The 27,638-nt window shown below is 40.4% G+C and overlaps 1 protein-coding gene across 1 annotated transcript in view; it reads left to right on the plus strand.

The window, feature by feature from the left end:
- CABIN1 (calcineurin binding protein 1) overlaps positions 1 to 27,638 on the plus strand; it is a 1,089,846-nt gene that overhangs the window by 288,537 nt on the left and 773,671 nt on the right. Inside the window, exon 20 of the mRNA XM_053701973.1 lies at positions 27,199 to 27,360. Within this exon, the coding sequence (XP_053557948.1) occupies positions 27,199 to 27,360 (162 nt within the window). The remainder of the gene's footprint in view (positions 1 to 27,198; positions 27,361 to 27,638) is intronic.

Here is a 27,638-nt window from a genome sequence, read left to right on the forward strand (position 1 = left end):
TTCATTTACTCCTTCTAAACGTTTTAAGCAATTATATCCTGTGCCATCTGACAGATTAGAGTTTTGGGACAAAATCCCTAAGGTTGATGGGGCTATCTCTACTCTTGCTAAGCGTACTACTATTCCTACGGCAGATAGTACTTCCTTTAAGGATCCTTTAGATAGGAAAATTGAATCCTTTCTAAGAAAAGCTTACTTATGTTCAGGTAATCTTCTTAGACCTGCTATATCTTTAGCGGATGTTGCTGCAGCTTCAACTTTTTGGTTGGAAGCTTTAGCGCAACAAGTAACAGATCATAATTCTCATAGCATTGTTAATCTTCTTCAACATGCTAATAATTTTATTTGTGATGCCATCTTTGATATCATTAGGGTTGATGTCAGGTATATGTCTCTAGCTATTTTAGCTAGAAGAGCTTTATGGCTTAAAACTTGGAATGCTGATATGTCTTACAAGTCAACTTTGCTTTCCCTTTCTTTCCAGGGTAATAAATTATTTGGTTCACAGTTGGATTCCATTATTTCAACTGTTACTGGGGGGAAAGGAACTTTTTTACCACAGGATAAAAAATCTAAAGGTAAATTTAGGTCTACTAATCGTTTTCGTTCCTTTCATCACAATAAGGAACAAAAGCCTGATCCTTCCCCTTCAGGAGCGGTATCAGTTTGGAAACCATCTCCAGTCTGGAATAAATCCAAGCCTTTTAGAAAGCCAAAGCCAGCTCCCACGTCAACATGAAGGTGCGGCCCTCATTCCAGCCCAGCTGGTAGGGGGCAGATTACGATTTTTCAAATCAATTTGGATCAATTCGATTCACAATCTTTGGATTCAGAACATTGTTTCACAAGGGTACAGAATAGGCTTCAAGATAAGGCCTCCTGCAAGAAGATTTTTTCTTTCCCGTGTCCCAGTAAATCCAGTGAAGGCTCAAGCATTTCTGAAATGTGTTTCAGATCTAGAGTTGGCTGGAGTAATTATGCCAGTTCCAGTTCTGGAACAGGGTATGGGGTTTTACTCAAATCTCTTCATTGTACCAAAGAAGGAGAATTCCTTCAGACCAGTTCTGGATTTAAAAATATTGAATCATTATGTAAGGATACCAACATTCAAAATGGTAACTATAAGGACTATTCTGCCTTTTGTTCTGCAAGGGCATTATATGTCCACAATAGATTTACAGGATGCATATCTGCATATTCCGATTCATCCAGATCACTATCAGTTTCTGAGATTCTCTTTCCTATACAAGCATTACCAGTTTGTGGCTCTGCCGTTTGGCCTAGCAACAGCTCCAAGGATTTTTACAAAGGTTCTCGGTGCCCTTCTGTCTGTAATCATAGAACAGGGTATTGTGGTATTTCCTTATTTGGACGATATCTTGGTACTTGCTCAGTCTTCACATTTAGCAGAATCTCATACGAATCGACTTGTATTGTTTCTTCGAGAACATGGTTGGAGGATCAATTTACCAAAAAGTTCATTGATTCCTCAGACAAGGGTAACCTTTTTAGGTTTCCAGATAGATTCAGTGTCCATGACTCTGTCTCTGACAGACAAGAGACGTCTAAAATTAGTTTCAGCTTGTCGAAACCTTCAGTCTCAATCATTCCCTTCGGTAGCCTTATGCATGGAAATTCTAGGTCTTATGACTGCTGCATCGGACGCGATCCCCTTTGCTCGTTTTCACATGCGGCCTCTTCAGCTCTGTATGCTGAACCAGTGGTGCAGGGATTATACAAAGATATCTCAATTAATATCTTTAAAACCGATTGTACGACACTCTCTGACGTGGTGGACAGACCACCATCGTTTAGTTCAGGGGGCTTCTTTTCTTCTTCCGACCTGGACTGTGATTTCAACAGATGCAAGTCTGACAGGTTGGGGAGCTGTTTGGGGGTCTCTGACAGCACAAGGGGTTTGGGAATCTCAGGAGGTGAGATTACCAATCAACATTTTGGAACTCCGTGCAATTTTCAGAGCTCTTCAGTCATGGCCTCTTCTAAAGAGAGAGTCGTTCATTTGTTTTCAGACTGACAATGTCACAACCGTGGCATATGTCAATCATCAAGGAGGGACTCACAGTCCTCTGGCTATGAAAGAAGTATCTCGAATACTGGTATGGGCGGAATCCAGCTCCTGTCTAATTTCTGCGGTTCATATCCCAGGTATAGACAATTGGGAAGCGGATTATCTCAGTCGCCAAACGTTACATCCGGGCGAATGGTCTCTTCACCCAGAGGTATTTCTTCAGATTATTCAAATGTGGGGACTTCCAGAAATAGATCTGATGGCTTCTCATCTAAACAAGAAACTTCCCAGGTATCTGTCCAGATCCAGGGATCCTCAGGCGGAGGCAGTGGATGCATTGTCACTTCCTTGGAAGTATCATCCTGCCTATATCTTTCCGCCTCTAGTTCTTCTTCCAAGAGTGATTTCCAAGATTCTAAAGGAGTGCTCGTTTGTTCTGCTGGTGGCTCCAGCATGGCCTCACAGGTTTTGGTATACGGATCTTGTCCGGATGGCCACTTGCCAACCGTGGACTCTTCCATTAAGACCAGACCTTCTATCGCAAGGTCCTTTTTTCCATCAGGATCTCAAATCCTTAAATTTGAAGGTATGGAGATTGAACGCTTGATTCTCAGTCATAGAGGTTTCTCTGACTCTGTGATTAATACTATGTTACAGGCTCGTAAATCTGTATCTAGGAAGATATATTATCGAGTCTGGAAGATTTACATTTCTTGGTGTTTTTCTCATCATTTTTCTTGGCATTCTTCTAGAATTCCTAGAATTTTACAGTTTCTTCAGGATGGTTTGGATAAAGGTTTGTCTGCAAGTTCCTTGAAAGGACAAATCTCTGCTCTTTCTATTCTTTTCCACAGAAAGATTGCTAGTCTTCCTGATATTCATTGTTTTGTACAAGCTTTGGTTCGTATAAAACCTGTTATTAAGTCAATTTCTCCTCCTTGGAGTTTGAATTTGGTTCTGGGGGCTCTTCAAGCTCCTCCGTTTGAACCTATGCATTCGCTGGACATTAAATTACTTTCTTGGAAAGTTTTGTTTCTTTTGGCCATCTCTTCTGCTAGAAGAGTTTCTGAATTATCTGCTCTTTCTTGTGAGTCTCCTTTTCTGATTTTTCATCAGGATAAGGCGGTGTTGCGAACTTCTTTTAAATTTTTACCTAAGGTTGTGAATTCTAACAACATTAGTAGAGAAATTGTGGTTCCTTCATTGTGTCTTAATCCTAAGAATTCTAAGGAAAGATCGTTGCATTCTTTGGATGTAGTTAGAGCTTTGAAATATTATGTTGAAGCTACTAAAAATTTCCGAAAGACTTCTAGTCTATTTGTTATCTTTTCCGGTTCTAGGAAAGGTCAGAAGGCCTCTGCCATTTCTTTGGCGTTTTGGTTAATGTCTTTGATTCATCATGCTTATGTCGAGTCGTGTAAAACTCCGCCTCAAAGGATTACAGCTCATTCTACTAGGTCAGTTTCTACTTCCTGGGCGTTTAGGAATGAAGCTTCGGTTGATCAGATTTGCAAAGCAGCAACTTGGTCTTCTTTGCATACGTTTACTAAATTCTACCATTTTGATGTGTTTTCTTCTTCTGAAGCAGTTTTTGGTAGAAAAGTACTTCAGGCAGCTGTTTCAGTTTGATTCTTCTGCTTATAATTTCAGTTTTTTTCATTATAAGATTTAATCTTTGTTTTGGGTGTGGATTATTTTCAGCGGAATTGGCTGTCTTTATTTTATCCCTCCCTCTCTAGTGACTCTTGCGTGGAAGATCCACATCTTGGGTATTCATTATCCCATACGTCACTAGCTCATGGACTCTTGCTAATTACATGAAAGAAAACATAATTTCTCTTGTAAGGTGTATCCAGTCCACGGATCATCCATTACTTGTGGGATATTCTCATTCCCAACAGGAAGTTGCAAGAGGACACCCACAGCAGAGCTGTAATATAGCTCCTCCCCTACCTGTCATACCCAGTCATTCTCTTGCAACTCTCAACAAGCTAGGACGTTGTAGGAGAGAGTGGTTAAATATAGCTAGTTTATTTTCTTCAATCAAAAGTTTGTTATTTTTAAATAGTACCGGAGTTGTGCTATTTTATCTCAGGCAGTAAATAGAAGAAGAATCTGCCTGAGGTTTCTATGATCTTAGCAGGTTGTAACTAAGATCCATTGCTATTCTCACATATGTCTGAGGGGATTACACAGATGAGGTAACTTCAGCGAGAGAATGGCGTGCAGTTTATTCTGCTATCAGGTATGTGCAGTTATAATTTTTTCTAGAGATGGAAAACACTAGAAAATGCTGCTGATACCGGATTAATGTAAGTTAAGCCTGAATACAGTGATTTAATAACGACTGGTATCATGCTTACTCCCAGGGGTAATACCTTTATGATATTTACAATATAAAACGTTTGCTGGCATGTTTAATCGTTTTTATATATGCTTTGGTGATAAATCTTTATTGGGGCCTAGTTTTTTCCACATGGCTGGCTTAAATTTTGACTAGAAACAATTTCCACTGTTGTAGTATAAAAGTTACAGTTGGTGCAGTTAAAATTACAAACTGTGACATCCAGCTTCCCTCAAAGGCCTTCTGAATGCTATAGGACATCTCTAAAGGGCCCAAAGGCTTTCCAAAGTCGTTTATTGGGGAAGGTAGGGCCACAGCTTGCTGTGGCAGTTGGTTGTGACTGTTAAAAAATGTGTATTTCGTTTTTTTTATCCGTTTTTTTGAACTAAGGGGTTTATCATCCATTTGCAAGTGGGTGCAATGCTCTGTTAGCCTATTATACACACTGTAAAAATTTCGTTTGATTTACTGTATTTTTTCACTGTTTTTCAAATTCTGACAAAATTTGTTTCTCTTAAAGGCACAGTACCGTTTTTTTATATTTGCTTGTTAACTTGATTTAAAGTGTTTTCCAAGCTTGCTAGTCTCATTGCTATTCTGTATAAACATGTCTGACATAGAAGAAACTCCTTGTTTATTATGTTTAAAAGCCATGGTGGAACCCCCTCTTAGAATGTGTACCAAATGTACTGATTTCGTTTTATGCAATAAAGATCATTTTCTGTCTTTAAAAAATGTATCACCAGAGGAATCTGACGAGGGGGAAGTTATGCCGACATAACTTTCCCCACGTGTCAGACCCTTTGACTCCAGCTTAAGGAACTCACGCTCAAATGGCGCCAAGTACATCTAGGGCGCCCATAGCGTTTACTTTACAAGACATGGCGGCACTCATGGATAATACACTGTCAGCGGTATTAGCCAGACTACCTGAACTTAGAGGTAAGCGAGATAGCTCTGGGGTGAGACAAAATGCAGAGCATACTGACGCTTTAAGAACCATGTCTGATACTGCCTCACAATATGCAGAAGCTGAGGAAAGAGAGCTTCAGTCAGTGGGTGATGTTAATGACTCAGGAAAGATACCTGATTCTAATATTTCTACATTTAAATTTAAGCTTGAACATCTCCGCGTGTTGCTTAGGGAGGTTTTAGCAGCTCTGAATGACTGTGATACCATTGCAGTGCCAGAGAAATTGTGTAGACTGGATAAATACTTTGCAGTGCCGGTGTGTACTGATGTTTTTCCAAATACCTAAAAGGTTTACAGAAATTATTAATAAGGAATGGGATAGACCAGGTGTGCCGTTCTCTTCCCCTCCTATTTTTAGAAAAATGTTTCCAATAGACGCCACCACATGGGACTTATGGCAGACAGTCCCTAAGGTGGAGGGAGCAGTTTCTACTCTAGTAAAGCGTACTACTATCCCTGTCGAGGACAGTTGTGTTTTTTTTTTTAGATCCAATGGATAAAAAATTAGAGGTTACCTTAAGAAAATATTTATTCAACAAGGTTTTATCCTACAGCCCCTTGCATGCATTGCCCCTGTCACTGCTGCTGCGGCGTACTGGTTTGAGTCTCTGGAAGAGGCTTTACAGGTAGCGACTCCATTGGATGACATACTTGGCAAACTTAGAGCACTTAAGCTAGCCAATTCTTTTATTCTGATGCCATTGTTCATTTGACTAAACTAACGGCTAAGAATTCTGGTTTTGCTATACAGGCGCGTAGAGCGCTATGGCTTAGATCATGGTCAGCTGACGTGACTTCAAAATCTAAGCTACTTAACATTCCCTTCAAGGGGCAGACCCTATTCGGGCCTGGTTGAAGGAGATTATTGCTGATATCACTGGAGGAAAAGGTCATGCCCTTCCTCAGGACAGGTCCAAATCTAGGGTCAAACAGTCTAATTTTCGTGCCTTTCAAAACTTCAAGGCAGGTGCGGCATCAACTTCCTCTAATAATAAACAAGGGGGAACTTTTGCTCAATCCAAGACGGTCTGGAGACCAAACCTGACATGGAAAAAAGGTAAGCAGGTAAAAAAGCCTGCTGCTGCCTCTAAGACAGCATGAAGGAACGGCCCCCTATCCGGGAACGGATCTAGTAGGGGGCAGACTTTCACTCTTTGCCCAGGCGTGGGCAAGAGATGTTCAGGATCCCTGGGCATGGAAATTATATCCCAGGGATATCTTCTGGACTTCAAAGCTTCCCCCCAAAATGGAGATTTCACCTTTCACAATTATCTGCACACCAGATAAAGAGAGAGGCATTCTTACACTGTGTATGAGTCCTCCTAGTTATGGGAGTGATCCATCCAGTTCCAAAGGAGGAACAGGGACAGGGTTTTTACTCAAATCTGTTTGTGGTTCCCAAAAAAGAGGGAACCTTCAGACCAATTTTGGATCTAAAGATCTTAAACAAATTCCTCAAAGTTCCATCGTTCAAGATGGAAACTATTCGTACCATCCTACCACTGATCCAGGAGGGTCAATATATGACTACAGTGGATCTAAAGGATGCTTATCTTCACATTCCGATACACAAAGATCATCATCGGTTTCTCAGGTTTGCCTTTTAAGACAGGCATTACCAGTTGTAGCTCTTCCCTTGGGATTAGCTACAGCCCCAAGAATCTTTACAAAGGTTCTAGTAGCCCCTTATTTAGACGACATCCTGATACAGGCGTCAAACTTCCAAATTGCCAAGTCTCATACGGACGTAGTACTGGCATTTCTGTGGTCGCATGGGTGCAAAGTGAACGAGGAAAAGAGTTCTCTATCCCCACTCACAAGAGTTTCCTTTCTAGGGACTCTGATAGATTCTGTAGAAATGAAAATTCACCTGACGGAGTCCAGGTTATCAAAGCTTCTAAATTCCTGCCGGGTTCTTCATTCCATTCCGCGCCCTTCTGTGGTTCAGTGTATGGAAGTAATCGGCTTAATGGTAGCGGCAATAGACATAGTGCCGTTTGCACGCTTACATCTCAGACTGCTGCAACTATGCATGCTCAGTCAGTGGAGCGGGGATTACACAGATTTGTCCCCTCAACTGAATCTGGACCAAGAGACCAGGGATTCTCTTCTCTGGTGGCTATCTCGGGTCCATCTGTCCAAAGGTATGACCTTTCGCAGGCCAGATTGGACAATTGCTACGACAGATGCCAGCCTTCTAGGTTGGGGTGCAGTCTGGAACTCCCTGAAGGCTCAGGGATCGTGGACTCAGGAGGAGTCTCTCCTTCCATTAAATATTCTGGAACTAAGAGCGATATTCAAGGCTCTTCAGGCTTGGCCTCAGTTAGCAACTCTGAGGTACATCAGATTTCAGTCAGACAACATCACGACTGTAGCTTACATCAACCATCAAGGGGGAACGAGAAGTTCCCTAGAGATGTTAGAAGTTTCAAAAATAATTCGCTGGGCAGAGATTCACTCTTGTCACCTATCAGCTATCCATATCCCAGGTGTAGAGCACTGGGAGGCGGATTTTCTAAGTCGTCAGACTTTTCATCCGGGAGAGTGGGAACTCCATCCGGAGGCATTTGCACAACTGATTCATCGTTGGGGCAAACCAGAACTGGATCTCATGGCGTCTCGCCAGAACGCCAAGCTTCCGTGTTATGGATCCAGGTCCAGGGATCCCAAGGCGACACTGATAGATGCTCTAGCAGCACCCTGGTCTTTCAACCTGGCTTATGTGTTTCCACCGTTTCCTCTGCTCCCTCGACTAATTGCCAAGATCAAGCAGGAGAGAGCATCGGTGATTTTGATAGCACCTGCGTGGCCACGCAGGACCTGGTATGCAGATCTAGTGGACATGTCATCCTTTCCACCATGGTCTCTGCCTCTGAAACAGGACCTTCTACTTCAGGGTCCTTTCAACCATCCAAATCTAATTTCTCTGAGGCTGACTGTCTGGAGATTGAACGCTTGATTTTATCAAAGCGTGGCTTCTCCGAGTCAGTTATTGATACCTTAAGACAGGCACGAAAGCCTGTCACCAGGAAAATTTACCATAAGGTATGGCGTAGATATCTTTATTGGTGTGAATCCAAGGGTTACTCATGGAGTAAGGTCAGGATTGCTAGGATATTATCTTTTCTCCATGAAGGTTTGGAAAAAGGATTGTCAGCTAGTTAAGCGTCTGGCAGATGTTCCAGAAGTTCAGGCATTTTGTCAGGCTTTAGTTAGAATCAAGCCTGTGTTTAAACCTGTTGCTCCACCATGGAGCTTAAACTTGGTTCTTAAGGTTCTTCAAGGAGTTCCGTTTGAACCTCTTCATTCCATAGATATCAAGCTTTTATCTTGGAAAGTTCTTTTTTTTTGGTAGCTATTTCCTCGGCTCGTAGAGTCTCTGAGCTATCTGCCTTACAATGTGATTCTCCTTATCTGATTTTTCATACGGATAAGGTAGTCCTGCGTACCAAACCTGGGTTCTTACCTAAGGTGGTATCTAACAAGAATATCAATCAAGAGATTGTTGTTCCATCCTTCTGTTACACAATTTGGACGTGGTCCGTGCTTTAAAGTTTTACTTACAAGCTACTAAAGATTTTCGTCAAACATCTGCTTTGTTTGTTGTCTACTCTTGACAGAGGAGAGGTCAAAAGGCTTCGGCAACCTCTTTTTCTTTTTGACTAAGAAGCTTAATCCGCTTAGCCTATGAGACTGCTGGACAGCAACCTCCTGAAAGGATTACAGCTCATTCCACTAGAGCTGTGGCTTCCACTTGGGCCTTTAAAAATGAGGCTTCTTTTGATCAGATTTGCAAGGCGACGACTTGGTCTTCGCTTCATATTTTTTCTAAATTTTACAAATTTGATACTTTTGCTTCTTCGGAGGCTATATTTGGGGGAGAGGTTTTACGGGCAGTGGTTCCTTCCATTTAAGTTCCTGCCTTGTCCCTCCCTTCATCCGTGTACTTTAGCTTTGGTATTGGTATCCCACAAGTAATGGATGATCCGTGGACTGGATACACCTTACAAGAGAAAACACAATTTATGCTTACCTGATAAATTTATTTCTCTTGTGGTGTATCCAGTCCACGGCCCGCCCTGTCATTTTAAGGCAGGTAATTTTTAAATTTAAACTACAGTAACCACTGCACCCTATGGTTCCTCCTTTCTAGGCTTGTTTTCGGTCGAATGACTGGCTATGACAGTTAGGGGAGGAGCTATATTACAGCTCTGCTGTGGGTGTCCTCTTGCAACTTCCTGTTGGGAATGAGAATATCCCACAAGTAATGGATGATCCGTGGACTGGATACACCACAAGAGAAATAAATTTATCAGGTAAGCATAAATTGTGTTTTATGTAAGAACTTACCTGATAAATTCATTTCTTTCATATTAGCAAGAGTCCATGAGGCCCACCCTTTTTTGTGGTGGTTATGATTTTTTTGTATAAAGCACAATTATTCCAATTCCTTATTTTTTTTATGCTTTCGCACTTTTTTCTTATCACCCCACTTCTTGGCTATGCGTTAAACTGATTTGTGGGTGTGGTGAGGGGTGTATTTATAGGCATTTTGAGGTTTGGGAAACTTTGCCCCTCCTGGTAGGAATGTATATCCCATACGTCACTAGCTCATGGACTCTTGCTAATATGAAAGAAATGAATTTATCAGGTAAGTTCTTACATAAATTATGTTTTTCCGATGTTCCCTCACAGTGCTCTGAGTTGGGGATTAGGGAAATACTGTCTGAGGGTGAAATTTCTGATTCAGGGAATGTTTTGCCTCAGACAGATTCGGATGCTATGTCATTTAAATTTAAGCTTGAACACATCTGCCTGTTGCTTAGGGAGGTTTTAGCAACTCTGGATGATTGTGATCCTATTGTGATTCCTCCAGAGAAATTGTGTAAAATGGATAAATATTTGGAAGTTCCTACTTACACTGATGTTTTTCCGGTTTCTAAGAGAATTTCGGAAATTATTAGTAAGGAATGGGATAGACCAGGTATACTGTTTTCTCCCTCTCCTAATTTTAAGAAAATGTTTCCTATGTCAGATACCATTCGGGACTCATGGAAAGCGGTCCCTAAGGTAGAGGGAGCTATATCTTCCCTAGCTAAGCGTACTACTATACCCATTGAGGATAGTTGTGCTTTCAAGGATCCTATGGATAAGAAAGTAGAGGGTCTACTAAAGAAATTATTTGTTAATCAGGGATTTCTTTTACAACCTATGGCTTGCATTGTTCCAGTAACTACTGCAGCAGCTTTTTGGTTTGAGGCTCTAGAAGAGTCTCGTAAGGTTGAGACTCCATTAGATGACATTATAGATAGAATTAAGGCTCTTAAGCTAGCTAATTCTTTTATTACTGATTCAGGATTTGCTATTTTAGCACGTAGAGCATTGTGGCTCAAATCTTGGTCTGCTGATGTGTCATCAAAACATAAGCTTTTAGCTATTCCCTTTAAAGGTAAGACCCTTTTTGGGCCAGAATTGAAGGAGATCATTTCTGATATTACAGGAGGTAAGGGCCATGCCCTACCTCAGGATAGGTCGGTTAAAATGAGGGGTAAACAGAATAATTTTCGTTCCTTTCGGAACTTTAAAGGAGGACCCCCCGCTTCTTCTTCTTCCACAAAGCAGCATGAAGGGGTGTCCCCCGATCCGTGACCGGATCTAGTAGGGGGCAGACTTTCTTTCTTTGCTCAGGCTTGGGCAAGTGATGTTCAGGATTCCTGGGCACTAGAAATAGTGACCCACGATTATCAATTGGAATTCAAGGATTTTCTCCCAAGAGGGAGATTTCATCTTTCAAAATTATCTGCAAACCAGATAAAGAGAGAGGCGTTCTTATGCTGTGTAAAATACCTTTTTACTATGGGAATAATCTGTCCTGTTCCAAAATTGGAACAGGGACAGGGGTTTTACTCAAACCTATTTGTAATCCCCAAAAAAGAGGGAACGTTCAGACCCATTTTTGACCTCAAGTGTCTAAACAAATTTTTAAGAGTTCCATCATTCAAGATGGAGACAATTCGAACAATTTTGCCAATGATCCAGGAGGGTCAATATATGACTACCGTGAATTTGAAGGATGCTTACCTTCATATTCCAATCCACAAAGATCATTATCGGTTTCTAAGGTTTGCCTTCTTGGACAAACATTATCAGTTTGTGGCTCTTCCTTTCGGGTTTGCCACAGCACCCAAAAAGGTTCTACAAAGGTTCTAGGGTCTCTTTTGGCGGTTCTCAGACCGCAAGGGATAGCGGTGGCACCTTATCTAGACGATATTCTGATTCAGGCGTTAACATATCATCTGACAAAATCTCACACGGATGCAATGTTGTCTTTTCTGAGAACTCACGGCTGGAAGGTGAACATAGAGAAGAGTTCACTTGTTCCACAGACAAGGGTTCCTTCTCTGGGAACTCTGATAGACTCGGTAGCCATGAAAGTATTTCTGATGGAGGTCAGAAAATCAAAGGTTTTGAATACTTGCCGAGCACTTCTGTCCATTCCTCGGTCATCAGTGGCTCAGTGTATGGAGGTAATCGGATTAATGGTAGCGGCAATGGACATCGTTCCGTTTGCTCGCTTTCATCTCAGACCACTGCAACTGTGCATGCTCGGTCAGTGGAATGGGGATTATGCGGATTTATCTCCAAAGATAATTCTGGATCTAGAGACCAGAAACTCTCTTCTTTCTTTGGTGGTTATCCCCAGATGATCTGTCCCAGGGGACTTGTTTCCGCAGACCCTTGTGGATGATAGTGACAACAGATGCCAGCCTTCTGGGCTGGGGTGCAGTTTGGAACTCCCTGAAGGCTCAGGGTGTTTGGACTCAGGTGGAGTCTCTACTTCCAATCAATATTCTGGAACTGAGAGCAATATTCAATGCTCTTCAGGCGTGGCCTCAGTTGGCTTCGGCCAAATTCATCAGATTTCAGTCGGACAACATAACGACTGTGGCATATGTCAATCATCAGGGGGGAACAAGGAGTTCCTTAGCGATGATAGAAGTATCCAAGATAATCAGTTGGGCAGAGGCCCACTCTTGTCATCTGTCAGCGATCTACATACCAGGGGTATAGAACTGGGAAGCAGATTTTCTAAGTCGACAGACTTTTCATCCGTAGGAGTGGGAACTTCACCCGGAGGTATTTGCCTCATTGATTCTCAGATGGGGCAGACCGGAATTGGTTTTGATGGCATCTCGTCTGAATGCCAAGCTTCCATACGGATCCCGGTCAATGGATCCTCAGGCCGAACTGATAGATGCCTTGGCAGTGCCTTGGTTGTTCAGCCTAGCTTATGTGTTTCCGCTGTTTCCTCTCCTCCCACGCTTGATTGCTTGAATCAAACAGGAGAGAGCTTCAGTGATCCTGATAGCGCCTGCGTGGCCACGCAGGACTTGGTATGCAGATCTAGTGGTCATGTCCTCTCTGCCACCGTGGAAACTTCCGTTGAGACAGGACCTTCTCATTCAAGGTCCTTTCCAACATCCAAATCTAATTTCTCTGCAACTGACTGCGTGGAGATTGAACGCTTGATTTTATTGAAGCGAGGATTCTTTGGTTCAGTTATCAATACATTGATACAGGCTAGAAAGCCTGTCACTAGAAAAATCTATCATAAGATATGGCGTAAATATCTTTTTGGTGTGAATCCAAGGGTTACTCATGGAGTAAAGTTAGGATTCCTAGGATTTTGTCTTTTCTCCAAGAAGGATTGGAGAAAGGGTTATCAGCAAGTTCCTTAAAGGGACAAATTTCAGCTTTGTCAATTCTGTTTCACAAACGTTTGGCAAATGTATCAGATGTTCAGTCTTTTTGTCAGGCTCTATCTAGAATTAAAGGGACAGTCTAGGCCAAAATAAACTTTCATGAATGAGATATAGCATGTAATTTTAAACAATTTTCCAATTTACTTTTATCACCAATTTTGCTTTGTTTTCTTGGTATTCTTAGTTGAAAGCTTAACCTAGGAGGTTCATATGCTAATTTCTTAGACCTTGAAGCCCACCTCTTTTCAGAATGCATTTTAACAGTTTTTCACCACTAGAGGGTGTTAGTTCACGTATTTCATATAGATAACGCTGTGCACGTGAAGTTATCTGGGAGCAGGCACTGATTGGCTAGACTGCAAGTCTGTCAAAAGAACTGAAAAAAGGGGCAGTTTGCAGAGGCTTAGATACAAGATAATCACAGAGGTTAAAAGTATATTATTATAACTGTGTTGGTTATGCAAAACTGGGGAATGGGTAATAAAGGGATTATCTATCTTTTAAAACAATAAAAATTCTGAGGTAGACTGTCCCTTTAAGCCTGTATTTAGACCTATTACTCCTCCCTGGAGTTTGAATCTAGTTCTTTGAGTTCTGCAAGGGGTTCCGTTTGAACCTATGCATTCCATAGATATTAAACTATTATCTTGGAAAGTTCTGTTTTTGGTTGCTATTTCTTCTGCTTGAAGAGTTTCTGAGTTTCAGTATTACAGTGTGATTCGCCTTATCTCATATTTCATTCTGATAAGGTGTTTTTTACGTACCAAACCTGGGTTCCTTCCTAAGGTTGTTTCAAATAAGAATATTAATCAGGAAATTGTTGTTCCTTCCTTGTGTCCTAATCCTTCTTCTAAGAAGGAGCATCTGTTACATAACTTGGACATGGTCCGTGCCTTAAAGTTTTACTTACAGGCAACTAAGGATTTCCGTCAATCATCTTCATTATTCATTGTTTATTCTGGAAAGCGTAGGGGTCAGAAAGCTACGGCTACCTCTCTTTCTTTTTGGCGGAGAAGTATCATCCGCCTGGCATACGAGACTGCTGGACAGCAGCCTCCTGAAAGAATTACGGCTAATTCTTCTAGGGCTGTGGCTTCCACATAAAAACGATGCATCTGTGGAACAGATTTGTAAGGCTGCGACTTTGTCGTCCCTTCACACTTTTTCCAAATTTTAAAAATTTGATACTTTTGCTTCTTCTGAGGCTATCTTTGGGAGAAAGGTTCTTCAAGCAGTGGTGCCTTCCGTTTAGGTTCCTGTCTTGTCCCTCCCTTTCATCCGTGTCCTATTGCTTTGGTATTGGTTTCCCACAAGTAAGGATGAAGTCCGTGGACTCGTCATATCTTTGTAAAAGAAAACTAAATTTCTTTCATGTAATTAGCAAGAGTCCATGAGCTAGTGACGTATGGGATATACATTCCTACCAGGAGGGGCAAAGTTTCCCAAACCTCAAAATGCCTACAAATACACCCCTCACCACACCCACAAATCAGTTTTACAAACTTTGCCTCCTATGGAGGTGGTGAAGTAAGTTTGTGCTAGATTCTACGTTGATATGCGCTCCGCAGCAGGTTGGAGCCCGGTTTTCCTCTCAGCGTGCAGTGAATGTCAGAGGGATGTGAGGAGAGTATTGCCTATTTGAATTCAATGATCTCCTTCTACGGGGTCTATTTCATAGGTTCTCTGTTATCGGTCGTAGAGATTCATCTCTTACCTCCCTTTTCAGATCGACGATATACTCTTATATATACCATTACCTCTACTGATTTTCGTTTCAGAACTGGTTTGGCTTTCTACAACTTGTAGATGAGTGTCCTGGGGTAAGTAAGTCTTATTTTCTGTGACACTCTAAGCTATGGTTGGGCACTTTTTTATAAAGTTCTAAATATATGTATTCAAACATTTATTTGCCTTGACTCAGGATGTTCAACGTTCCTTATTTCAGACAGTCAGTTTCATATTTGGGATAATGCATATGAATAAATCAATTTTTTCTTACCTTAAAATTTGACTTTTTTCCCTGTGGGCTGTTAGGCTCGCGGGGGCTGAAAATGCTTCATTTTATTGTGTCATTCTTGGCGCAGACTTTTTTGGCGCAAATTTTTTTTTCTGTTTCTGGCGTCATACGTGTCGCCGGAAGTTGCGTCATTTTTGACGGTTTTTTGCGCCAAAAGTGTCGGCGTTCCGGATGTGGCGTCATTTTTGGCGCCAAAAGCATTTAGGCGCAAAATAATGTGGGCGTCTTTTTTTGGCGCTAAAAAAAAAAAATATGGGCGTCACTATTGTCTCCACATTATTTAAGTCTCATTATTTATTGCTTCTGGTTGCTAGAAGCTTGTTCACTGGCATTTTTTCCCATTCCTGAAACTATCATTTAAGGAATTTGATCAATTTTGCTTTATATGTTGTTTTTTCTATTACATATTGCAAGATGTCCCAGATTGACACTGAGTCAGAAGATACTTCTGGAAAATCGCTGCCTGGTGCTGGATCTACCAAAGCTAAGTGTATCTGCTGTAAACTTATGGTATCTGTTCCTCCAGCTGTTGTTTGTACTGATTGTCATGACAAACTTGTTAATGCAGATAATATTTCCTTTAGTACTGTTACATTACCTGTTGCTGTTCCGTCAACATCTAATGCTCAGAGTGTTCCTGATAACATAAGAGATTTTGTTTCTAAATCCATTAAGAAGGCTATGTCTGTTATTCCTCCTTCTAGTAAACGTAAAAAGTCTTTTAAAACTTCTCATTTTTCAGATGAATTTTTAAATGAACATCATCATTCTGATTCTGATAATGGTTCTTCTGGTTCAGAGGATTCTGTCTCAGAGGTTGATGCTGATAAATCTTCATATTTATTTAAAATGGAATTTATTCGTTCTTTACTTAAAGAAGTCCTAATTGCATTAGAAATAGAGGATTCTAGTCCTCTTGATACTAAATCTAAACGTTTAGATAAGGTTTTTAAATCTCCTGTAGTTATTCCAGAAGTTTTTCCTGTCCCTGATGCTATTTCTGAAGTAATTTCCAGGGAATGGAATAATTTGGGTAATTCATTTACTCCTTCTAAACGTTTTAAGCAATTATATCCTGTGCCATCTGACAGATTAGAGTTTTGGGACAAAATCCCTAAGGTTGATGGGGCTGTCTCTACTCTTGCTAAGCGTACTACTATTCCTACGGCAGATGGTACTTCCTTTAAGGATCCTTTAGATAGGAAAATTGAATCCTTTCTAAGAAAAGCTTACTTTTGTTCAGGTAATCTTCTTAGACCTGCTATATCTTTAGCGGATGTTGCTGCAGCTTCAACTTTTTGGTTAGAAGCTTTAGCGCAACAAGTAACGGATCATAATTCTCATAGCATTATTAATCTTCTTCAACATGCTAATAATTTTATTTGTGATGCCATCTTTGATATCATTAGAGTTGATGTCAGGTATATGTCTCTAGCTATTTTAGCTAGAAGAGCTTTATGGCTTAAAACTTGGATTTCTGATATTTCTTCTAAGTCTACTCTGCTTTCCCTTTCTTTCCAGGGTAATAAATTATTTGGTTCTCAGTTGGATTCTATTATCTCAACTGTTACTGGAGGGAAAGGAACTTTTTTACCACAGGATAAAAAATCTAAAGGTAAATTTAGGTCTAATAATCGTTTTCGTTCCTTTCGTCACAACAAGGAACAAAAGCCTGATCCTTCATCTTCAGGAGCGGTATCAGTTTGGAAACCATCTCCAGTCTGGAATAAATCCAAGCCTTTTAGAAAACCAAAGCCAGCTCCTAAGTCCACATGAAGGTGCGGCCCTCATTCCAGCTCAGCTGGTAGGGGGCAGATTATGTTTTTTCAAAGAAATTTGGATCAATTCCGTTCACAATCTTTGGATTCAGAACATTGTTTCAGAAGGGTACAGAATTGGATTCAAGATAAGGCCTCCTGCAAAGAGATTTTTTCTTTCCCGTGTCCCAGTAAACCCAGCGAAGGCTCAAGCATTTCTGAATTGTGTTTCAGATCTAGAGTTGGCTGGAGTAATTATGCCAGTTCCAGTTCTGGAACAGGGGCTGGGGTTTTATTAAAATCTCTTCATTGTACCAAATAAGGAGAATTCCTTCAGACCAGTTCTGGATCTAAAAATATTGAATCGTTATGTAAGGATACCAACATTCAAAATGGTAACTGTAAGGACTATCCTGCCTTTTGTTCAGCAAGGGCATTATATGTCTACAATAGATTTACAGGATGCATATCTGCATATTCCGATTCATCCAGATCACTATCCGTTTCTGAGATTCTCTTTCCTAGACAAGCATTACCAGTTTGTGGCTCTACCGTTTGGCCTAGCAACAGCTCCAAGAATTTTTACAAAGGTTCTCGGTGCCCTTCTGTCTGTTATCAGAGAACAGGGTATTGTGGTATTTCCTTATTTGGACGATATCTTGGTACTTGCTCAGTCTTCACATTTAGCAGAATCTCATACGAATCGACTTGTGTTGTTTCTTCAAGATCATGGTTGGAGGATCAATTTACCAAAAAGTTAATTGATTCCTCAGACAAGGGAAACCTTTTTAGGTTTCCAGATAGATTCAGTGTCCATGACTCTGTCTTTGCCAGACAAGAGACGTCTAAAATTGATATCAGCTTGTCGAAACCTTCAGTCACAATCATTCCCTTCGGTAGCCTTATGCATGGAAATTCTAGGTCTTATGACTGCTGCATCGGACGCGATCCCCTTTGCTCGTTTTCACATGCGACCTCTTCAGCTCTGTATGCTGAACCAGTGGTGCAGGGATTACACAAAGATATCTCAATTAATATCTTTAAAACCGATTGTACGACACTCTCTGACGTGGTGGACAGATCACCATCGTTTAGTTCAGGGGGCTTCTTTTGTTCTTCCGACCTTGACTGTAATTTCAACAGATGCAAGTCTTACAGGTTGGGGAGCTGTGTGGGGGTCTCTGACAGCACAAGGGGTTTGGGAATCTCAGGAGGTGAGATTACCGATCAATATTTTGGAACTCCGTGCAATTTTCAGAGCTCTTCAGTCATGGCCTCTTCTAAAGAGAGAATCGTTCATTTGTTTTCAGACAGACAATGTCACAACTATGGCATACATCAATCATCAAGGAGGGACTCACAGTCCTCTGGCTATGAAAGAAGTATCTCGAATTCTGGTATGGGCGGAATCCAGCTCCTGTCTAGTTTCTGCGGTTCATATCCCAGGTATAGACAAGTGGGAAGCGGATTATCTCAGTCGCCAAACGTTACATCCGGGCGAATGGTCTCTTCACCCAGAGGTATTTCTTCAGATTGTTCAAATGTGGGGACTTCCAGAAATAGATCTGATGGCCTCTCATCTAAACAAGAAACTTCCCAGGTATCTGTCCAGATCCAGGGATCCTCAAGAGGAAGCAGTGGATGCATTGTCACTTCCTTGGAAGTATCATCCTGCCTATATCTTTCCGCCTCTAGTTCTTCTTCCAAGAGTAATCTCCAAGATTCTGAAGGAATGCTCGTTTGTTCTGCTGGTAGCTCCAGCATGGCCTCACAGGTTTTGGTATGCGGATCTTGTCCGGATGGCCTCTTGCCAACCGTGGACTCTTCCGTTAAGACCAGACCTTCTGTCGCAAGGTCCTTTTTTCCATCAGGATCTCAAATCCTTAAATTTAAAGGTGTGGAGATTGAACGCTTGATTCTTAGTCAAAGAGGTTTCTCTGACTCTGTGATTAATACTATGTTACAGGCTCGTAAATCCGTATCTAGGGAGATATATTATAGAGTCTGGAAGACTTATATTTCTTGGTGTCTTTCTCATCATTTTTCCTAGCATTCTTTTAGAATTCCGAGAATTTTACAGTTTCTTCAGGATGGTTTGGATAAAGGTTTGTCTGCAAGTTCCTTGAATGGACAAATCTCTGCTCTTTCTGTTCTTTTTCACAGAAAGATTGCTAATCTTCCTGATATTCATTGTTTTGTACAAGCTTTGGTTCGTATAAAACCTGTCATTAAGTCAATTTCTCCTCCTTGGAGTTTGAATTTGGTTCTGGGGGCTCTTCAAGCTCCTCCGTTTGAACCTATGCATTCATTGGACATTACATTACTTTCTTGGAAAGTTTTGTTCCTTTTGGCCATCTCTTCTGCCAGAAGAGTTTCTGAATTATCTGCTCTTTCTTGTGAGTCTCCTTTTCTGATTTTTCACCAGGATAAGGCGGTGTTGCGAACTTCTTTTAAATTTTTACCTAAGGTTGTGAATTCTAACAACATTAGTAGAGAAATTGTGGTTCCTTCATTATGTCCTAATCCTAAGAATTCTAAGGAGAAATCATTGCATTCTTTGGATGTAGTTAGAGCTTTGAAATATTATGTTGAAGCTACTAAGAATTTCAGAAAGACTTCTAGTCTATTTGTTATCTTTTCCGGTTCTAGGAAAGGTCAGAAGGCCTCTGCCATTTCTTTGGCATCTTGGTTGAAATCTTTAATTCATCATGCTTATATCGAGTCGGGTAAAACTCCACCTCAAAGGATTACAGCTCATTCTACTAGGTCTGTTTCTACTTCCTGGGCATTTAGGAATTATGCTTCGGTTGATCAGATTTGCAAAGCAGCAACTTGGTCTTCTTTGCATACTTTTACTAAATTCTACCATTTTGATGTGTTTTCTTCTTCTGAAGCTGTTTTTGGTAGAAAATTACTTCAGGCAGCTGTTTCAGTTTGAATCTTCTGCTTATATTTTCAGTTTTTTTCTTTATAAGATTTAAACTTTATTTTTGGGTGTGGATTTTTTTCAGCGGAATTGGCTGTCTTTATTTTATCCCTCCCTCTCTAGTGACTCTTGCGTGGAAGATCCACATCTTGGGTAGTCATTATCCCATACGTCACTAGCTCATGGACTCTTGCTAATTACATGAAAGAAAACATAATTTATGTAAGAACTTACCTGATAAATTCATTTCTTTCATATTAGCAAGAGTCCATGAGGCCCACCCTTTTTTGTGGTGGTTATGATTTTTTTGTATAAAGCACAATTATTCCAATTCCTTATATTTATGCTTCGCACTTTTTTCTTATCACCCCACTTCTTGGCTATTCGTTAAACTGATTTGTGGGTGTGGTGAGGGGTGTATTTGTAGGCATTTTGAGGTTTGGGAAACTTTGCCCCTCCTGGTAGGAATGTATATCCCATACGTCACTAGCTCATGGACTCTTACTAATATGAAAGAAATGAATTTATCAGGTAAGTTCTTACATAAATTATGTTTTATGCTTACCTGATAAATTACTTTCTTTTACGATATGACGAGTCCACGGCCCACCCTGTTCTTTTTAAGACAGTTTTTCTTTATATTTTTTGTAAACTTCAGTCACCTCTGCACCTTTTTAGCCTTTCCTTTTTCTCTTCCTATACCTTCGACCGAATGACTGAGGGTGGAGGGGAAGGGGAGGGGCTATATATACAGCTCTGCTGTGGTGCTCTTTGCCACTTCCTGTTAGCAGGAGGTTAATATCCCACAAGTAAGGATGAAATCCGTGGACTTGTCATATAGTAAAAGACAGTAATTTATCAGGTAAGCTAACAGACAAGAGACGTTTAAAATTGTTTGCAGCGTGCCGGCACCTTCAGTCTCAGTCATTCCCTTCAGTGGCTATGTGCATGGAAGTTTTAGGTCTCATGACTGCAGCATCGGACGCGATCCCCTTTGCTCATTTTCACATGAGACCTCTACAGCTTTGTATGCTGAACCAATGGTGCAAGGATTATACAAAGATATCACAATTAATATCCTTAAATCCCAATGTTCGACACTCTCTGACGTGGTGGATAGATCACCATCGTTTAGTTCAAGGGGCTTCTTTTGTTCGGCCAACCTGGACTGTGATCACAACAGATGCGAGTCTTTCAGGTTGGGGAGCAGTTTGGGGATCTCTGACAGCACAAGGGGTTTGGAAATCTCAAGATCTCAAGAGGCGAGATTACCAATAAATATTTTAGAACTACTTGCAATTTTCAGAGCTCTTCAGTTTTGGCCTCTGTTAAAGAGAGAACCGTTCATTTGTTTTCAGACAGACAATATCACAACAGTGGCATATGTCAATCATCAGGGTGGGACTCACAGTCCCCAAGCTATGAAAGAAGTATCTCGGATACTTGCTTGGGCGGAATCCAGCTCCTGTCTAATCTCTATCCCAGGTGTAGACAATTGGGAGGCGGATTATCTCAGCCGTCAGACTTTACATCCAGGGGGGAGTGGTCTCTCCATCCAGATGTGTTTTCTCAGATTGTTCATATGTGGGGTCTTCCAGTGATAGATCTCATGGCCTCTCATCTAAACAAGAAACTTCCCAGATACCTGTCCAGGTCCAGGGATGTTCAGGCGGAAGCAGTGGATGCGCTGACACTTCCTTGGTGTTATCATCCTGCTTACATTTTCCCGCCTCTAGTTCTTCTTCCAAGAGTGATCTCCAAAATCATCACGGAACAATCGTTTGTGTTGCTGGTGGCTCCAGCATGGCTACACAGGTTTTGGTATGCGGATCTGTTTCGGATGTCCAGTTGCCAACCTTGGCCACTTCCGTTAAGGCCGGACCTACTGTCTCAAGGTCCGTTTTTCCATTAGGATCTCAAATCATTAAATTTGAAGGTATGGAAATTGAACGCTTAGTACTAAGTCATAGAGGTTTCTCTGACTCAGTGATTAATACTATGTTACAAGCTCGTAAATCTGTCTCTAGAAAGATTTACTATCGAGTTTGGAAGACTTACATTTCATGGTGTTCTTCTCATAAATTCTCTTGGCATTCTTTTAGAATTCCTAGAATTTTACAGTTTCTTCAGGATGGTATGGATATCGGTTTGTCTGCAAGTTCCTTGAAGGGACAAATCTCTGCTCTTTCTGTTTTATTTCACTGAAAGATTGCTATACTTCCTGATATTCACTGTTTTGTACAGGCTTTAGTTCGTATTAAATTAAATCAATTTCTCCTACTTGGAGTCTTAATTTGGTTTTGAAGGCTTTACATGCTCCTCCATTTGAGCCTATGCATTATTTGGACATTAAACTACTTTCTTGGAAAGTGTTGTTCCTTTTGGCTATATCTTCTGCTAGAAGAGTTTCTGAGCTATCTGCTCTTTCTTGTGAGTCTCCTTTTCTGATTTTTCATCAGGATAAGGCAGTTTTGCGGACTTCTTTTCAATTTTTACCTAAGGTTGTGAATTCTAACAACATTAGTAGAGAGATTGTTGTCCCTTCCTTGTGTCCTAATCCTAAGAATTCTTTGGAAAGAACCTTACATTCTTTGGATGTGGTAAGAGCTTTGAAATATTATGTGGAAGCTACTAAAGATTTCAGGAAGACTTCCAGTCTATTTGGTTTTTTTTCTGGTCCTAGGAAAGGTCAGAAGGCTTCTGCTATTTCCTTGGCTTCTTGGTTAAAACTTTTGATTCATCAAGCTTATTTGGAGTCGGGTCAGGCCCCGCCTTACAGAATTATAGCTCATTCTACTAGATCAGTCTCCACTTCATGGGCCTTTAAGAATGAAGCTTCAGTTGATCAGATTTGCAAAGCGGCAACTTGGTCCTCTTTGCATACATTTACTAAATTCTACCGTTTTTATGTATTTGCTTCTTCAGAAGCAGTTTTTGGTAGAAAAGTTCTTCAGGCAGCTGTTTCAGTTTGTTTCTTCTGCTTTTGATTTAAGTTTTTTCCTTTCATTTATGAAAATAAACTTATTTTTTTGGGTTGTGGATTAATTTTTTCAGCTGAAAATGGCTGTTTTTATTTTGTCCCTCCCTCTCTAGTGACTTTTGCGTGGAGTTCCACATCTTGGGTATTGCTATCCCATACGTCACTAACTCATGGACTCTTGCCAATTACATGAAAGAAAACATAATTTATGTAAGAACTTACCTGATAAATTAATTTCTTTCATATTGGCAAGAGTCCATGAGGCCCACCCTTTTTATGGTGGTTATGATTTTTTGTATAAAGCACAATTATTTCCAAATTTCTTTTGTTGATGCTTTGTACTCCTTTCTTTATCACCCCACTGCTTGGCTATTCGTTAAACTGAATTGTGGGTGTGGTGAGGGCTGTATTTATAGGCATTTTGAGGTTTGAGAAACTTTGCCCCTCCTGGTAGGATTGTATATCCCATACGTCACTAGCTCATGGACTCTTGCCAATATGAAAGAAATGAATTTATCAGACAGTTCTTACATAAATTATGTTTTCAGTTCATGCTGGCAAAATGGTGCCGGAACAGAGCTTGTTTTCCCCAAGTCTTGGGGGAGTTAAACGTCCTGGTAGCAATCATTGCTCTCAGAAAGGAGCTGCTGGGATTCTGGTGTGTGAATATACCGCTATTGTGTCTGACAATTCAGGTTATCAGCATATTAGGGGCCATGTGAGTGAGAAAGGCCACGGAGCTCCTTCACAGTGCAGCCATGTTCCTGCACGGCTACGCCCGCCTCCTTCCGTTGACATTAAATTGTTATCTTGGAAGGTTCTCTTTTTATTGGCTATTGCCTCTGCGCGCAGAGTTTCCGAGATTTCTGCTTTGCAATGTGAGCCCCCTTATCTGATTTTTCATGCAGATAAGGCAGTATTACGTACTAAATTAGGTTTTCTTCCTAAGGTTGTGTCAGATCGCAACATCAATCAGGAGATTGTGGTTCCTTACTTGTGTCCTAATCCTTCTTCATTGAAGGAATACTTACTTCCCAATTTGGATGTGGTTCGCGCCTTGTAGTTCTATCTTCAGGCTACTAAGGAGTTTAAACAATCTTCCTCTTTGTTGTCTTTTCGGGGAAGCGTAAGGGGCAGAAGGCTACTTCAACTTCCCTATCTTTTTGGTTAAGGAGTGTCATCCGCTTAGCTTCGAGACAGCGGGACATCGTCCTCCTGAGAGGATTACGGCTCATTCCACTAGAGCAGTGGCTTCCTCATGGGCCATTAAGAGCGAGGCCTCTATGGATAAGATTTGTAAGGCGGCTACCTGGTCCTCCTTACATTCTTTTTCAAAATGTTACAACTAACAAGGTAATTGTAAATAGTTTACAAAAAATGATAGGAAACTCAAATCTGTGTTATATATTAGAGCTAAGCCCAATATGCGCAAAAAAATATAATATTGTGTTTAAAATTAAAAAACATTCATTCATACACTAAAGTTTATTAAGCAAAAAGTAAGTTAAACCACACACGCTATAGCTGAGACTAGTAGATTAAAAACACATCACCCAAGTTGAACCACCATTGTAGTAAATTAGGATAATATTCTAACCAGCAGTATAGTATATATGGCAATATAACGGCTAAGCCCTTACAATCCGAGGGCTAATTACTTTTACAATTAATTATAAATATACCGCTGGAAGGAAGCTTTTTTGCTAAACGTGCGTCAGGGGTCCTCTCTTTTTTAACTTGCTCACCCTTGTTGTTCCTAAAATTAGACTGTTACCTGGTCACTTCCAGCGGTATATTTATAATTAATTGTAAAAGTAATTAGCCCTCGGATTGTAAGGGCTTTGCCGTTATATTGCCATATATACTGCTGGTTAGAATATTATCCTAATTTACTACAATTGTGGTTCAACTTGTGTGATGTGTTTTTAATCCACTAGTCTCAGCTATAGCGTGTGGTTTAACTTACTTTTTGCTTAATAAACTTTAGTGTATGAATTAATGTTTTTTAATTTCAAACACAATATTTCTTTTTGCGCATATTGGGCTTAGCTCTAATATATAACACAGATTTGAGTTTCCTATCCTTTTTTGTAAACTATTTACAATTACCTTGTTAGTTGTGCCTTTCCTTGTTACTCATAATCTGTGGCAGAGAGTCCAGTTGTCTATGATATTGAATGATATATTTTTTGGCTATTTGCCATAATACTTGGACTTGCTGCTTATAGTATACTTTGCCCTTACCCCTCTCCCATCTAATTCAAAATGTTACAAGTTTGATGTTTTTACTTCGGCTGAAGCAGCTTTCGGGGGAAAAGTTTTGCAGGCTATGGTGCCCTCAGAATAGGGTCCGCCTCTTCCTTTTTGTTCCCTCCCGTTGTTCATTCAGTGTCCTCTGGAGCTTGGGTATAGTTTTCCCAACAGTAAGGAATAAATCCGTGGACTCTCCCTATCTTAGGAAGGAAAAACATAATTTATGCTTACCAGATACATTCCTGTCCTTCTGGATAGGGAGAGTCCACTGCCCCCGCCTGATTTTTTCTTGTTTATGGGCGGTCCCCTATTATTTATTTTATCTTCTGGCACCATTTATACCCTACTGTTTCTCCTACTTTTCCTTGTTCCCTCAGCAGAATGACAGGGGTAATGAGGAAGTCAGAGGGATAATTCAGCCTTTGGCTGGGGTGTCTTTGCCTCCTTCTGGTGGCCAGTTGTTGTATTTCCCAACAGTAAGGAATGAAGCCGTGGACTCTTCCTATCTGAAAGGAAACAAATTTATCTGGTAAGCATAAATGATGTTTTTTTAAATTACTGACCAAACTTGGAGCGTGTAAAGGACGGTGGATCAATCCGCTCAAGGATACCACAATAAACATAGAAGAACATACTTACCAGTGTGCAATAAAACAAAAAATCTTTATTTTTGGTATGGTAAATACCAAAAGCTGTAGGACAGCATGGCTAGACAGCCATAGTAGCAACTGTCTATTTTAATATAAACAAGAAAAAAATGCTGCTCTACTTTACCTGCCGCTCGCAGTGACGCCCTTTTTGAAGATACTTTGTTTAGCATCCATCCTCCTGTAAGTAAGGAAAACAAGTTATGTTCATCTCACCTCCATTCCTTGTTTGACGTCTGCTGGATTAAATCGGCGAAAAGTAAACTTGCTGTCGTGGGTTTATAGGGATACACTCCCCTCTGATACCTTCCACAATGTTATCTATACGGCACACATGAACTAGCGCTGCCTAGCTGTAAAAAAAACTGTCATTCACTGAGCTAAGAGGCGGCCTTTAAGGGCTTTGAAATTCTATTCCAAGCTTAAGCTTTCAACATAGAATCCAAAAGAACAAAGCAAAATTGATGATAAAAATAAATTAGAAAGTTGTTTAAAATTGCATGTTCTATCTAAATCATGAAAGTTTAATTTTGACTAGACTTTCCCTTTAAAGGACCAGTAAACAAAGTAGATTTGCATAATCAACAAATGCAAGATAACAAGACAATGCAATAGCACTTAGTCTGAACTTTAAATGAGTAGTTGATTTTTTTAAGACAATTTTAAGTTATGTCTATTTCCACTCCCCCTGTACCATGTGACAGCCATCAGCCAATCACAAATTTATACACGTACCATGTGACAGCCATCAGCTAATCATAAATTCATATACGCTTATTCTGTGAACTCTTGCACATGCTCAGTAGGAGCTGGTGACTCAAAAAGTTTAAATATAAAAAGACTGCACATTTTGTTAATGGAAGTAAATTGGAAAGTTGTTTAAATTTGTATGCTCTATCTGAATAATGAAAGTTTAATTTTGACTTGAGTGCCCCTTTAAGTAATCTACCCTATAAATCTTCTTTTCAATAAAGCCTAGATTATCCTCTTCTCTTGTTGTCTGTCTTTGTGGCTCAGAACGAAATTTCCCCATTTAAGAACATTGCTCACAAAAACACAGATATCGTAAACACAGTCCTTGTTCAGGCAGACTATTACTTCTTTAGACAATGCAGGACCTAGTATGTGTTCTGGTTTTATATGAAATATTAATTGTAACCTATTGAATCTCAAAGGTAGTTATGCATAACGTAGCACATATCATATCTTGCAATGAGCTGATCATTGATATGCATGTGAGAGGAAGGATTCAACACAAAGGGGAATTTTACAGACCTGTGGGACATGGAGTAGAAGAGAGGGAAGCCAGATTGTCAACCACACCTGTTTCTCTGTCTACTAAAACTGAACTAACAAATTAATCTTGACACATGCTAGGTTCCAAAAATACTACCGATTATGTTACATAAATCTTGCAATAGATTATAGTGATTGACAAATGCATTGACCAAGAATAATATAACATGAGTCCTTATCTGCCTAGCTAATGCTAATATTCTGTCTTCAAAGGTTCGTGTGCTACACAAAGAGTTGGCTGTGTCTACCAGTGAAGACACACACCCGTATAAGGAAGAACTGGAGACGGCACTGGAGCAATGTTTCTACTGCCTTTATGGCTACCCTAGCAAGAAAACCAAAGCTCGCTATCTGGAAGAGCATTCAGCACAACAGGTGATGGCAGGATGAAGACATTGTGACCTATATACAATTTGATATATTTTAAACTTCACATTCTATTTAAAAATTATTTCTTTCCTAAGATATGGAGAGTCCACAATGTCATTCAGTTACTAGTGGGAATATCACTACTGGCCAGCAGGAGGAGGCAAAAAGCACCACAGCAAAGCTGTTAAGTGCCACTCCCCTACCCATAATCCTCAGTCATTCTCTTTGCCTCTGTCAATAGAGGTGGTGAAGTTTGGTGTCTGAAGAAATTAATTCCTTTTTTG

This window comes from Bombina bombina, chromosome 2, assembly GCF_027579735.1.
Source record: "Bombina bombina isolate aBomBom1 chromosome 2, aBomBom1.pri, whole genome shotgun sequence".
In the NCBI taxonomy this organism is placed as follows: Eukaryota; Metazoa; Chordata; class Amphibia; order Anura; family Bombinatoridae; genus Bombina; species Bombina bombina.